General features: G+C 35.2%; 1 protein-coding gene across 2 annotated transcripts in view; it reads left to right on the top strand.

The window, feature by feature from the left end:
* The window catches only part of GRID2 (glutamate ionotropic receptor delta type subunit 2), a 1,349,856-nt gene that overhangs the window by 704,060 nt on the left and 629,827 nt on the right, over positions 1 to 15,969 (top strand). For both annotated transcript variants that reach the window (XM_033857390.2, XM_033857389.2), the window contains one exon: positions 11,622 to 11,827. In XM_033857390.2, the coding sequence (XP_033713281.1) occupies positions 11,622 to 11,827 (206 nt within the window). The remainder of the gene's footprint in view (positions 1 to 11,621; positions 11,828 to 15,969) is intronic.

Here is a 15,969-nt window from a genome sequence, read left to right as displayed (position 1 = left end):
TTTTCTTTTGTTTTCCTTTGACTAAATAAGATGCTATAATCACAGTATTTGTATCCTCTGCTAGAAGCAGTGTTTGTTTTAGGAATAATGAAAAACATTGTCCTTTACTCTGATGATAAACTTGAATTTAATTTATTATTTAATTTAATAATTCATGAAAAAGTACCCTGCTTGTACTTTTTAAATTATTTCCAGTAATACTCTTGTTCAATGAAAGAAAATTTTCCTTTGATACTTACAATAAATCTTGATAGTAAATAAAGAACTGGGCTAGAGTCCAAAATAAACATCAAGCTATTCAAATACCTTGTGCCTTGAAGAGGGCTACATGTATTTACATATCCATTCATCAATGTCCTCATTTTAAGTTCAAACATCAGCATTATACTTGACTTTTATCTTGGTTATCAGGAATTACTTTCATTAAGGAATGGATTAAGCATCATCCATGGATGGAATCAGGCAGCCTGCTGGAGCCAAATGTTATTGAAGATGTATTTTGCTTAGAAAAATATACTTAAAGAAAAAGATTAGGCTTCTTATCCAGTTTATTAGAGAAACACTTATTTCCAAAGCAGTTAATTATGATTAAGAGTACAGTGTAAAAGTCTACTTTAAATTCCTTAACAAAGAAAATTCAAGTCTTTGATTCTAAGTAAATGGATAAAAAGAGGGGAGAAAAATGAAACTTTATTTGAATGGATAGATTCAAGACATTTTTTAAAAGGCTTGAAAAGAGGAAGTGTTGAACTTTTAAAAATATGTCATTCAGGAAACGTTCATAGCTCACTTGCTTAGTGCAGATACAAAACATGAGATTAAAAGTTTTACAGAATGTAGTCTTTACTTTTAAGAAGCTTACAATTAACGAAAGAGAAATATTTATATGACTCTCTTAATAGAGAAAATAGTGTGTTGTGTCATGAATGATGCAAACTGAGTGCTAGTGGTGTGCAATGAAGAAAGTGTTTAATTTAGGCAGCAGTGATCAAAGAAGTCTTCACGGGTGGACTTTGATCTTGATTATTGCCTCTCAGAATCCTACCTAACTTTAAGTGTGTGAGAGACGGCCATTCCAATAGACAGTGTGAGCAAGTCTTGCAGCAATAAAAATATTAAAAAAATAGTATCTCTGATCATTTTCATTCAGGCAGTAGAATAAATATTTTACATTGTATCATTGAATTTTCTCAACAGCTATGTGAGGTAGGTAATATTTACAGTTTTACAAATAGGTAAACAGAAACAACTGATGGGTAACTTGTTCACAAAACATAGCTAAGAAGCATCAAAACTGAGATTTAAAGTCTGATCAGAGCCTATCTGTACTCCTAACCATGTATAATGAGTATAAAGAGGTTGCAGTGAGCTATCACCCAAGAATATAGCAAGGGATAATCTTACAGAGAACATGTATTGTATCCAAGCTCTGTTCTAAATGCTTTACATGTATCATCTCATTTAATCCTCACAGCAGCTCTGTAAAGTAGATGATGGTGATGATGCTGGAGATGGCCATGATTATACCACAAATGAAAAAAGCTAAAGTAGTAAGAGGTCAGGTGACTCAAAAGTAAGTCCAAGAAGCCTGAATTCAAACACTAATAGTCTCCCCCATAGTCCCTGCTCTCAACAACTGGACTCTTTTGATACAATAGAAAAAGCATAAGAGTAATTTCTGACACTGAAATTTGTTTTTTTTTTTTTGCAGTACGGGGGCCTCTCACTGCTGTGGCCTCTCCCGTTGCGGAGCACAGGCTCCGGACGCACAGGCTCAGCGGCCATGGCTCACGGGCTCAGCCGCTCCGCGGCATGTGGGATCCTCCCGGACCGGGGCACGAACCCGCGTCCCCTGCATCGGCAGGCGGACCCTCAACCACTGTGCCACCAGGGAAGCCCCTGAAAATTTTTTAAAAATTTACAAGTGACATGTATAGAATCATTTTTGTTAAAGAGAGATAATGTCTGACTTTAAGCCTGCAGATCTTCAGCATGTTAACATCATTCAAGGAAAAGTACTGTATGTCAATTCGGATGGTTTGGTTATCATTAGAAACGTGGAAACAGGGCAGTCAGTGACTCAAAGTAGGCTGACCCCTCAGCAGAAATAGCCGCTTGCCTATGCAATATATGTTCTCCCTTCTAAACTGAGAGAGCAATAGTTCCAGTTGAAAAACTATATTCCCTAGTATTGCTTACAGCTGGGGGTTGTAATATGATACTGTCAAGAACTGTGAAGGGTCTGAGATTTTACCCTACTTGCAAGCTAGCGAGTTAGCCTGCCTCAATTTCATAGATGCTGGCAGAAAACACTACGCTCCTGAATTAGAGATCTTTAATACTCAGGGCGCAGCAAGCAGCGTGAGCCTTGTATTAATTAAAGTTTTCTGCTCATAAAAGACACCATTAAGAAAATAAATAGGCAAACTACAACCTGGGGAATAAATTCCAATACCTATATCTGAAAAACTTAGGTAAATACATAGGCTATATAAAGAGCTCAGAGAATTAAACAAAACTCCAGCAAAGCAACAAGACACCAATAAAAGTACACAATTGAAAGTGCGCAAAAAGTTTGTGCAGACAATTCATATAAGCAGATATATAAATGGCCAATAAACACAAGAAGAAGTGCTGAACGTAGTCCACAGGTGTGTGCAAATTAAAACTAGATACTGGGGAGTTCCCTGGTGGCCTAGTGGTTAGGATTTCAGGCTTTCGCTGCCGTGGCCTGGGTTCAATCCCTGGTCAGGAAACTGAGATCCTGCAAGCGGAGTGGTGTGGCAAAAACAAAACAAAAAAACAAAAACAAGCAACGAGGTATTAATCGGTACCCACTAGACTGGCTAAAGTCCAATACTACACGTAGACAAGAATGTAGCAAACTGAAACTCTCCTACCTTGTGGCTGGATGTAAAAATGTACAACCAGTATGGAAAGCTCTTTGGCAGTTCGTTACAAATTTACGTATGCATCTACCACGTGACTTACTCATTTCACTCCCAGGTATTTACCAAGATAAATGAGAATGTATATCCTCACAAAATCTTATGTAAGAATGCTAGTATTGGCATTATTCATTATGTCCAAAACTGGAAACAACCCAAATGCCCATCATTTTGAAAATGGTTCAAGGAATTGTGGCAGGTCCCTACAATGGAATATTATTAAGCAATAAGAAGAAATGAACCACTGAAATACTCAACAACAAAATTTTGAGTGAAATAATCCTGAAAGAAAAGAAGGACATGCTGTATTATTCCTTTTATATGAAGTCCAGTAACATACAAAACTAATCTTGGTGATCCAAATCAGAAAGTGGTTGCATCTCTGTACCAGGAGTGGACTGTCTGGAAAAGGACACACGAGAAACTTCTGTGGTAACAGAAATATTCAGTATCTCATTTTGAGTGGTAGTTATAGTGGAACGCTATAAATGTTCTTTAAACTACACATGTAAGGTCTCTTTATTTTATTGTAGGTAAATTATATCTCAATAAAAATTTAGAAGACAGAACAACCTGTTAGATATCTGAAAAGTAAAAAGAAGTAAAGAGAAAGAAAAAAAGGAAAAAATCAATTTGCCTATCAGAATTGTAAACTAAATATCATCATTGAATCATGATCACTTAGTGATTATTGAGTCATAGACAAAAGGTTAGAATTGAGTGTAGTGGACACTTAGAACCCAAATTTGGTAGTAGATCAGAATTACTAGAAGAGATTTTTAATCATCATCCTACCTCAGCTCTGTCATAGACCCCTGGAATCAGAATTTTTGCAAGGTAGGCCCTAGCAACATACATATTTTAACACCCCCCGGTGTTTCTGATAAGGCCAGCTTTGTTCCTAGATAAGGCATTTGGAAACAAGAGATTTCAGCAGGTATCTCCTTCAACATCTTTGATTGGTAGCATTGTTTCCCCTGACAGAATCCTCCAAGAGAGAACTCACTGTACTTTGAAGGAGCCTGTCTCATATAAGGATACCGGACATTTCTAATTGGCAGAAAGCTCTTCTCTATATGAAACTTAAAATATATTGGACAAAAAGAATAATATAAAATAAGTAATGCTTTTGCTTGTAACCATTTATCAATAAGTAAAGAAATGATTACATCCCATGAAGTCACTTAGTCTTCTACTGCCTAAGAATTTACTATTTTCAACCCGATACGTATGCTTCTTAGATAATCCACCTTTCTAAATGCCTTTATCCCTATCTATTTTACTTTTTCAATATTTCTGTATACAATCTGACACATTTATTGGTTGCACAGTACATCTCATGCTATCTTATTGCCTTAGAGAGGTGAGACCTTTACCTCTTTTTAGCAAAACAAAAGCCACTTGTATCTTATTGTGTTTTCTCATAATTTATGCCTTTTAAAAATTTTATGTTAAATCTTTATCATATTACTCATTATATTGCCCTACCCTTCCAGTTTCGCATCGTCCTCAATTTGCTTAGCCTGCTGTTTATGCTTTCAACCAAGTCTCTGAGAGGAAGTTTGGTCAAATAGGTGGAATACAATATCCAGGAAGCCTCATTAGAAGCAGCTGATAGTAGTCAAGGCAGGCTCACTCTCAGAGAGGTCTAAGCAAGGAATTAGTTGAACGTAACAGCCAGCAACTAGATTCCAGAATCAAGGCGTCTTGGAACTGACAATATACAGAAGCCAGAAAGTTATAGAAGTGGGTGATCTTTAAAATAGAATAAAAACATATAGATTGCTTTAATGGGAGGTTTCTATTCTGAGAATATTGAAAGAAAAGTTGAATTTCAGGGATGGATGGGCTGAATAGAACTGATTTACAAGAGTGACATAAGCAGAAAAGTTGATGTGCATTTCACCTAAAGAGCTATTGGGGTTATTTAATTTCCTTTGCCTAAACAAATATTGGTTCCACAGCTTAATATTGGAATGAACCTATTTGTAGATTTATTCTATGGGTGCAGTTATGGAGCCTGGAGGGGTAATTTGATGATAGGGATCTAAGCAGCTTGTAACAGTAATGACATAGAGACAAGAACTAATTGAAAGTAGTCAAGTATACCCTCTTACCATAGCCTCACCTCTACTTCAGTTCATGTATGTGCTTCATTCTCAAGCTAGACAGATGGCATTGGTGACTTCAAGCATATTCTCACAGATTATTTTACTAGAAAAAGGCCCTTTCCCTTCTTTGTCCATACATCAATATCAGACATATGGCTATTTATCCACATATAAAATCTCAGGCTCTCTTTGGGTCCTGTGCTTATTCTGGAACCAAATAATTTGTTCAGGGGCATGGTGGGCTCTCTGGCACCAGCCTGAGTTACATGATGACCCTCTGGGTGAAGGGTAGGCATACGTGGACACATGTGCTTTCCTTGTCAGCTCGAAAGAAACTTTGCTTATAAGAAAAAAATATGGATTAGATTATTTTAATCTTATTAATTTAATTTTTAAATTTAATATTATTAAATTATAATTTAGATGTTTAAAATTATAAATATTTGTCTCTGTAATTCACCATTTTAAACTGCTTTTAAAATATACTCTTCATTAGTTCAATTTGTTTGTTTTTGTTTGCTTTGGTCAGTTTAGACTTATTTTATGTTCTTAGCCTTTCTGACATTTTTCTTAAGATTTCAGAATAGTCTTTTCTATTTTACACTAAGACTTTTGGCCATATGTATATATCAACTATAATTTGTTAAACTAGGTATTTCTGAAAATCAGAGACCTAAACATACATAACAGGTTTTGATAGAATATCTTAGCATGGAAAAGACTAAATGAAAATATATTTCTCTTTATATACAGAAATATTTACTTTTTGACATCCATATGCATGAAAACAAAGAAATAAATTCAAAGTTAAGGATTAATGAATGGATTATATATGGAATCCATTGCATTCTGCAAGCACTGATTTAATGATCCCAAATTAAGTGTCAGTACATAGTTGAATGACCTGAAGTACTTAAACACTACCCTTCAGTACATCACCCTTTCCTTACAATTAAATTGTCATATGGTAGAACTCTTTGAAATGAATATTGGATGGACATCAACATGAATGCATTCCTAGGAATCACAGTATTTATTCCATGCAGACTTGATGTAGGTTTAATAAAATGGACACATTCCTCTTGATTTATTGCAAATGTTTATAATTACCCTGAGGGTGTTTTTAAATGTCTGATGACTATAATATTATTAACTGTCTCTCTAGACAGTCTTAAAGTGATTTATTCCTCATTTGGCTACTTTCCAGCTTTCAGTTATCTCATTCACTTCAATGTACATCAGTAAGCATATAATTAATCCAAGCATCTTATTTAACTATTTTGTTTTCATTAGTATATATTATGTCAGTAGGTAAAAATGCTATATTCTACTATTGTGGATTTGTTCATCAGTAAAATGTTCTAAAAATATTGATTAGCATTACTGTAAAAATGACTTTCATGATGTAACATTATGATCTAATGTTAAAATCACAAGTTCTTATCAAATAGAAAATCTCAGTGGATCCCTATTGCTGGACTGTGTCACCTTAAAATCTCATACAGCACATTATTATCATTATTTTCTAAATACGTCACAAATGACAAGGAAATAATTAATGACTCAAATCCCTTTAGAAGTAAGGGTTCTTCTGAACAAAAATTTTTAAATCACTCCTTGGTTAAAAGCCTTTTTTCCCCTGAGGAAACAAGGCAATTGTAGATTATGCTTTGCCATTCATATGTTGGGAAAGTCCATTCAACTTCATGATGTATCTCATGTGTCCAGTAGTGTGATGTATTTCTTTTTACCTAAAAAAAAATTCACAAGATTCTAAATATTAATTTAAAGCTTAGCATTCTGTCATAATTTCAGAAACACCAAGATTGACTGAATGAAGTACTGAGGTCTCCTGCTAAGTGAGGTTTTCAATGCATTAAGTGATCAAAAATGATTAAATGTGCCTAATCTACTCAAATGAGGGAGAGAGATGAGTAGAAGGAAAAAAAAATAATCAGACCTACAAAGTCTCAGTGACAAATCTTTTTTTCCTACCAAATTCAACATTTTAAAAGTGTCATTCAAATACAATGATCAGACTGAGAATTACTGTTTGATGTATTCCAGAGAATGCCACTAAATTTAGGTTGCAACGACAGTTTGGAAAATGAGTAGTATTGTAAGATTCTTCTATCTGTAATAGGGTCTGTGTTATCACCATATGTGTAGATAACAAGCTCATTGAGGGCAGGGATTGTTTTGCTCATGCTTGGCACATAGTAAGCAGAGACTAGATTCCAAAGAGATCTATTTAGATGCTGACTACTGATTTAGGATGAACAGTAAAATATCACATTTCTGGTTTGGGGTCTGTTTAGAAACGTGCTTATGCATTAGATCCGAATATCGCCTAGGAGTTTTCTACCTTAATCTATTTACATTATAAGCCATTTTCAGTAGAGATATTAAATTTAGTCTTACATTAGTGATCATAATAAAGTCATTATTCTACACAATTTAATAAAACGAATCATTGTGTTTCAATCAGCCATTACCTCTTGGAGAGCAGTTGCAGGAAGTTGGTCTAACTAGATAACACAAATCAGATATCACAAAAATTGATGGTTGCTAGAATATCAATTTATAAAGGTAGTACCTAGATCAACTTTTAGTCCTTATTGTGATTTTTGTCTGTTTGTTTTCCATTTTTCCATAGAAAAAGAGAACAGAAGAAAATTAAGAACAAGTGGGACAATTGACTGGGTTAATAAAGTCTTGATAATGAAAATGCACATTGCATAGAAATTTGCAGTTTACAAACTGCTTTAATATTTCACACCCCTTATTTCCTTTTATTAGAACAACCCAGTAATTAGGTGATATAATTTTCTTTTTGCATTGATAAAGTGTGATTAGCTGTTTTCCTAAGCTTCCATTCCTTTGTTACATTTCTTTCATTGGCATTAATCACATTAAAACAATTAGTTGTTTAAATTGTTATTCCCTCCACTAAACTGGATGTACTTCAAGAACAGGAACTGTGCCTTTACCTTCATTCCCAAACTACCAGATGTTTATCGAAAGACTATGTATTAGTCAATACCCTTTCTCTTGTGAGTGACAGAAGCTCATTTTAAACTAGGTAAGCAAAAAAAGAAAAAATGGTTTTTCGATTGACTCATGTAGTTGGGAAGTCTAAGAAATAGCTACCTGGCCTTTGTTTCACTTCACTCGTTGGCTGCATTCTCAGCTTCTCACTAGACACACTGGCTCTCTCAATTCCAAAACTGCATCATTACAACTTGTGATACAAAAGAATGACCATTTCTTTTTCATTATCCATATATCAAATTTCAGTCTTTCTTTGAATCCTGTGACTATCTGTGAACTAATTACTTAGGCCAAAGATATGGAGAACTCACACTTAACTGTCCTGGGACACATGACCATCCGGTAATGAATATAGAAGGTTGTGCACATGTAGAACACAGAGATGGGTCCAGGTTTGTTTCTTAAATGAAAAATGAGGTTTTGTTATTTGAATAAAGAAGAAAAAATACTGGGAAGGTAAAAATGACAGACATCACCTATGAAATTGATTCTAAGTTCACACGGCTATGTGGGTAGCAAAGTAAGGATCCAAACCTGGTTTTCTGACATCAAGTGTAGTATGTTTTCCCCTAGATAAAAAGTTGTTTTAAAAAAGAAAGATGCCCCCAATAATAAAAATAAAATAATTTTAAAAATTAAAAAAATTGCCCTTACCAGGCAATTGTGCACTATTATTAACAATAATAGCACCTACCATGTGTTAGACACCTACCATGTGTTAGACTCTATGATGGATTTCCCATGCAGACACACACACCATCACCCTCACTAATTAATCTTTCAAGACATCTATAAGATAAATATTTCTTCATTTGTAGATGAGAAAAATTTTCAAAAACTTTATAATCACTTACCTAGGCAGTGATAACCAGAACTGCAGACTAAGGAAGCAAAGACATAATAGCAATCTTTTATTACATCACTTTTCTGGCCAAGTAACAATACATATAGTACTTAATTTCTGGTCAAATATAAAAGCTAAAAAAGTCATGCTGTTTTAAATGAAGGGAAAATCAGTTACAAGCTCAATTTGAATGATCACATAGCCCATCATCTACTTAGTCAGATCCTCTACTTAAAACTTTCAAGAGATTAAAACTGTATTTAGGATAAAATCGAAACCTCTTTCTGTGTCTCACCAGGATCCACAGGATCTGAAGTTTCTCCACACAGCTTCACCTAACTCTGCCCTCCCCCTGGCTAGCTGGACTACAGCCACACAGAAATCCTTTAGGTACTTCAGACACAAGCTCTTCACTGCCTCGGGGCATCTTCCCTAGCTGTTGTCCTCTCATCCTATCCCCTTGCCTGGGCAATGTCTTCTCATCCTTTAGATCACACTTTAAATGCCAGTTTTCCAGAGGAAACCTCCTTGAGTATTCTAACTAAAATAGGTCCTTCTTCCCACCCTTGTTTCCTTTCCAGCACTTAGTGTGAATTGTATCTGTTACTTTGTTTACCTGTTTATTGCCTTTCTCAATGTGGGGAAGGGTATTCACTGTTGAATTCTGAGCACATAGCATTGGTGACAGGTGATAATTTCAATAATTTTCAATAATTTGTTTCAACAATTTTTTTTTGAAACAGGTTTTTTTCTCAAAGTTAAGAGTGTAAGTAATTTGGAGTCTTATGCTCTGGTCACACTGTGTTTTCTGAACATCTCTATTTCAATTTATTTTTGTTTTTTTCTGTCATATTTAGCTGCACTTTTAAGTGATTCATACTAAAGAAACAACAGCTTACAATTCACAATCAAGGATCTGCTCTGACACATAGTTTAAAGGCATACTGGTTCTGGGGTAGGGTCCAGGCTTCTGCATTTTTGATAAGATTTCCAAGCTATTCTGATTCACAGCAAAGTTTGAGAAGGCTTGCTTGAGTGCGAACATAGTCCTGTTATATGTCTACCTGTATCTGCTAAATTTCATCAGATCTAAACCTTTGTTTAATCCATGCTTGAATACCTTACATCCTTAGGAACTTTCTGACCTGGATATTTAATGAGTACATAATACCTTTATTATTTCAGCTCTTTTATCTCTTGTTCTGCTCTAGATGAGTCTTTGTTCTTTTAAGCTACTGTGATGCTGACATCCTGGGTTTATAATTTAATTAGGAATAAGGAATGTAAGGTAGAATTTATACAGTTATCTATTCTGAAGAGTTTGAGAGTCATCAGATAACTAGACATATAGTGTTCATAGTAATTGTTTTAAAATAAAACAGATCATAAGAAGAAAGCAAATTTTAAAATTATTAGTATTAATTTATAAACTTGCAAATATAAACTTTGGTTATGAGCAAATGTTAGTTTCTAAATTTGTGACTGTTTCTTACTTATTGGCTTATATATTGCTTGAAAAACACATGACCTTGTTATTGTTCTTGAGAGGTAAATTTTACAAGCCTGCGGTCTTGCACATTAAGGAATTTTGAGATATAGTCCATTCATAATAAGCAACCTACAATTTCATTCACTCCTTATCTTTCACTAGTTTTTTCCCTTTTAACATTTTATGTCATGAGCATATACAGAAAAATAAACAGTACTTTATAGTCAAAGCAATCTGTTATATTAAGATTGTATTGTGCTGGGTACATCTTCCAATCATATTTATCAATGTTTAGATCCCTTCTTCTATAAGCAGCCAATGTGGCACTAGGAAAAATATTTGTAACATTTCAGGCACTTATTGTTACTTAAATATACATCAAAATACAAGTTGATAAACATTTTATTTAGACTGTATTTTACCCTCCTTATTTAGATGTGAAATGGACACAATTTTTTATTTGATAATCTTTCAGAAATTTTTTTATTTTGGAATGGGTGTGTGAATATTTTGTTAAAATTTATGTTTTACACGCAAAGTACATTCCCATACTCCTGGAAAAAAACTAATCTCTACCAAGTTGGCCAGATTTGAGCTAAGGAGATAGTACTCATAAAACAGGCAAAAATGTAGCTGTTTTATTTGTGGTCTAAGTGACCTGAGACCCTTTGAAAATAACCTCTCAAAACCATCTTTCAAGTAAGATTGAAAATGTCAAGTTTAGTGATATCGTTGCCTATTTTAAGAAATGGTAGTAATCTTGATTCAGATTCATCAGCCATAACGACATTCATGTTTTGCCTGAGGTTAATATCACTCTTTAATACTGAGGAAAAATAAGGAATGTACTTTCTTATCTCACATTTGCTTTAGGGAAGTGAGGATCTTCCCCATCACTTCCCTCTACTCTGTTCTAACATCTTCCAGAGGTGAGATAATTTAGAATGCTCAGTGGAGAAAAATTAATTTAAAAAATAACAATCCCTACATTTTTCGCATAAACACCTTAAATTGTCTTTTCTCAACCTTAAACATATTTGAGAGTTCCATCAGCTTCTCAATTAGAAGTTTAAACAGCCTACAATGTAGAACAATAAACTATTATGATGTAAGTGAAATAGCTTTTCTCTCCCTTCTGTGCTGTAATTCACATTTTGATGGGCTTTTGATGTTCCTAGATATCCGTGGAATACAGGAGTTTTTGGACAAAGTGTCTCAGCAGGGGATGGATGTTGCACTTCAGAAGGTAGAAAACAACATCAATAAAATGATCACCACTCTCTTTGATACCATGAGAATAGAGGAATTGAATCGCTATCGAGACACTCTTAGGCGAGCCATCCTTGTTATGAATCCTGCCACAGCCAAAGCCTTCATTACTGAGGTAAGTAAAAATTGTCATGGGCTGGGAATAGGGTGTAAAATTTAAATGTTTTGGAGTAGACTCCACAGAGGAGATGAAAATTAAGAGCAGCGTGAGGGAATTAACTACACAACTCTCATTAGCACTAATTGAGGTAGCACAGTGAATTCCTTGCTCATCACATTTACCCCGTAGGGTCCAGTTAATTGCTAAGAATGCTTTGTATTTATATGTATTTAGGCACATAGCCAGGATGATTTTAAGAAATCTTATGGGGATTTAAAAGTGCTGTTTACCAGAGTGGATTTAACAAGTTGTCTAACTAGTACTTAAAACTTTTATGCAAGTTAAAATTTTACTTCTGAGAAAAGATTTACTTCAATTAAGCTATTGTTGCCTAAACATGATTCCTTTTACAAAAACATATAGCATATTTACTTCTGCTCTGTGAACTCTGTACCAAGAAAAATAATTAAAATTGTCTGAAACTCTGCAAAGTGGTGACCACTGTACATTTTATGATGCTGGACCCTCAAAATTTTAATTGTATCAGTTCATTTGGCCAGAAGCTCTGAAACTTTGTGAAAATACAATTAAGACTTTTTAATCTCTATATTCTAAAATCTTTGGTGCTGCCTTACAAAAGATTATTGTTAAGTAAGTTTGCCTTACTTCAAATTTTTCATTTTATGTAGTGCTAGAACTGACCATGACATTACATACTTTCACATGGGTTTTATTATTAGTTTTAAAATTTTTCATGACTTTATTTCACTAATACTTTTTTCTTCACCTCTCCATTATGCTTTCTTTAGCTTGCAAAGTACTGCTGTAAAGCTTCCAAATTAGGAATGTGTTAAAAATTCTTTGACACTCTATAATATAATTGGTATCAGGGACATTGAAGCAGAATATAAATCACTAATAAGAATAAAACTTTGGAAAATATCAATGATACATTTTTAAAATTTTAATTGAAAACTTTGTTATGCAGTTTAGGGACAAATATAGAACTTTGACCTTTCTAAGTCCAGCAAATAACTCAGAGAATCTCATTGAACCACTGGATTTTTCCACAATAGAAAGAATATTTTCAATGCTACAGGAGCTTGTTCTTTCCTTCAAGAAACACAAAATCTGCTGGAAGATTGAAGGCAAATATACAAAGAAATGTAATATACGTTGGAATCTTAAAATTACAAGAAATAAAGTTGAAGCATCTCTAGTCATTTTTGGTTGGACAGATCAGAGAAGGCTTCATTGAGAAGGCACATTTGAACCAGACTTAGTATCATGAGTAGGAATTCACAAAATAAATGGTATTTAACAGACAAGTACAAGTCCATCTCAGCCACTTTCTGATCACATGATGTCAGCCAATTTACTTAACATTTTTGAGCCTCCATTTTGTCACCCGTAAAATGGGAATAATTATTGATTTCAGCTTATTATATTTGTAACACAGAATAATGAGATATAAAAAGCCTTAAAGGGGTGGCTGGGGGACTAGCACCTAGTAGATGTTTAAGAAACGGTAACTTCTGGATCATTTTTTCTACCTCATAGTGTATACCTGACACATAGCACATGCTGTGGCCCCCATCCTTGACTCTGAACTTTGATACTTGTAACAATCTACTGCTTCCACTTTGTTCTCAAACACATAAATCTATCTTTGTGATTTTCCTGAGAGACTTATCTCCCTTCCTCTACCAAGCCACCATTTTTCCCCCCATTCACTTTGTCTTTCTGATTTTCTGTCTTTAAACTGTGGACTAAGTTTATTTTATGGTCTCAAGCGGCCAGGAGGAATGACAGAAAGAATGTGAACCCACCTGCCTTCCCTATCCTAAGCTGGCTATGCTCTTCTCTGACCTGTGTAGTGGTTCCTGTTGCTCCATTAGCTGTTCTCAAATACTTCCCAGCTTGCTTCTGCTCTCCCATGAGTTCTAGGAACATTTCCCCACTTAGAGAATAGGCTGACTCCTTAAGTCCTAGATGCAGTTCATTCAAAGGCAAGCAGCAGCAAATCCAAAAGACAGACAGCACCGGAGGTCTGGAGACGTGGAATAGTTCCTGACTTAGAGGATCACTTAGTTTAGTGGAGGAGGCAAGCATGTAACTAAATAATAAAATATGAAAGAAAAATAGTATAATAATGACAGGCAGATGACGCTCTGGAATCCCATAGGAGAACTGACTAACTCTGCAGGAGTTTGGCTGGCGTCAGGAAAACTTTCGCAGAAAGTTTGCTTTACCAGAATCATGAAAAATGAATAAGACTGTATTAGGCAGACAATGATAGGCAAATAAAAATTCACTGTGTGTGCACATGTGTGTGTGTGAGAGAGAGATGGACATAGTTTTAAAAATCAAATACAACCGAGGGTTTTATTGAAAAGCAAGAGTCCCTTGGTCCACCTATTTCTCCCTCCAGTTATTCTTTTCAAAAATAATTACTTTTTTTTTTTTTAGGTCTTGTCTTTTTTTTTTTAAAGGGAATTCCTTTATTTTTATTATTTATCTATTTATTTATTTATTTTGGGCTGTGTTGGGTCTTCATTTCTGTGCAAGGGCTTTCTCTAGTTGCGGCAAGCGGGGGCGACTCTTCATGGTGGTGAACGGGCCTCTCACTGTTGTGGCCTCTCCCGTTGTGGAGCATAGGCTCCAGACGTGCAGATTCAGTAGTTGTGGCTCACGGGCCCAGCTGCCACATCCCACGGCATGTGGGATCTTCCTGGACCGGGGCACGAACCCGTGTCCCATGCATTGGCAGGCGGACTCTCAACCACTGCGCCACCAGGGAAGCCCTAATGTTTAAAATTTAATTGGTATTTAGAATACACTATGCATTCACATGATTCAAGATTTAAAAGGTTCAGAAGGATAACCTCCTGTTATTGTTCCTTAAGCACCTGATTTTCTTCTCAGGAGGCAATGTGTCTTGTGTGGCATACCAGGTATACACCTACACATATACATGTACATCTACATGTGCATATACATATACATCTTAGCTCCCCGACCAGGGCTTGAACCTGCACCCCTGCATTGGAAGGCAAAGTCTTAACCACTGGACTGCCAGGGAAGTCCCTCAGTAATTTATTTAAAAACACTTTTCTGATGGCTTCTGTCCCTTTTTCCTCATGGTCGTTGGTTTATATATCTGTTCATTCCTTTATATTGTATTGGGGTTTTGGAGATAATCCCGTTTGACTTTTTTCAGTTGGAAGTTCCAGGATGTTCTTTCAGATTTTTAGAGATTAACAGACAAAAGATACTTTAAAGAATGATTGTTATAGTTTTGAAGAAATAATATATCGAACCATGACATTTTAGATTTGGAAAGTACAACATATAACATTTTGTCTGAATTCCAAATTTACAATTGAGAAAATTAAAAGCCTCCCTAGCTCTAATCAGTATTATTCCCTAACTTCCTCCAGCCACATTCAATATCTTTGCAGCTAGTGCTGATAGTGGGCGGTAGAGGACACTCAAAGTTTGAAACTGATAAAGTAAGTTTGCAGCCGGTCAAAGGGGTACGTGATTGTCAGGTCCTAAGAGATATAGAAATGACTTACAGTGGATTACATGATGGATAGAAAGGCAAATGAAGCTAGAAAAGAACTGATGGATTGGGATAATGGGAAAGAGAGAGGAACTAAAGATTATGATGAGGTCAAAGAGACAGGTTCTGTAAGCACCGAAGAGAGGGAGAGGAGGAAGGGAGAAATTCTGCTCAAAGAGAGGGAATAGCAGAATTCCCAGCTTCACTGCTTCCTACATTTTATAAGTTGGCATGGAAAGTTTTTAAAATATTCGAGGGAAATATTAAGTCAAAAGAATGAGTCTTAAAAAAGAAATTGCTCACTTAGCATTGTTATTTAATTGCTAAGGGGAAAAAAGGGGCATATCAATTCTGTTTGCCTCTTTTTTTCTGTCCCTGGAGCAATTATGTGGCATTGAGTTAATTATGCTCCCTTTCAAGTCTTAGAAATTTAATATATTACATGTCTACAGTTAGTTCTCCACCCCTCATTCAAGATTTCAAAGCTTTAAGAAAAATACTGCAGTTATGTGCAGCTGAGTAAATCAACCTGCTGTGATATCGGTGGAAAATTGTTACCACAATGTACCCATAAGTGTCCTTGAAATGAATA

Source organism: Tursiops truncatus, chromosome 5 (genome assembly GCF_011762595.2).
Source record: "Tursiops truncatus isolate mTurTru1 chromosome 5, mTurTru1.mat.Y, whole genome shotgun sequence".
NCBI classification, from domain to species: domain Eukaryota; kingdom Metazoa; phylum Chordata; class Mammalia; order Artiodactyla; family Delphinidae; genus Tursiops; species Tursiops truncatus.
The sequence above is the reverse complement of the archived record's forward strand: the minus strand, read 5'-3'. Positions and strand labels throughout refer to the sequence as shown.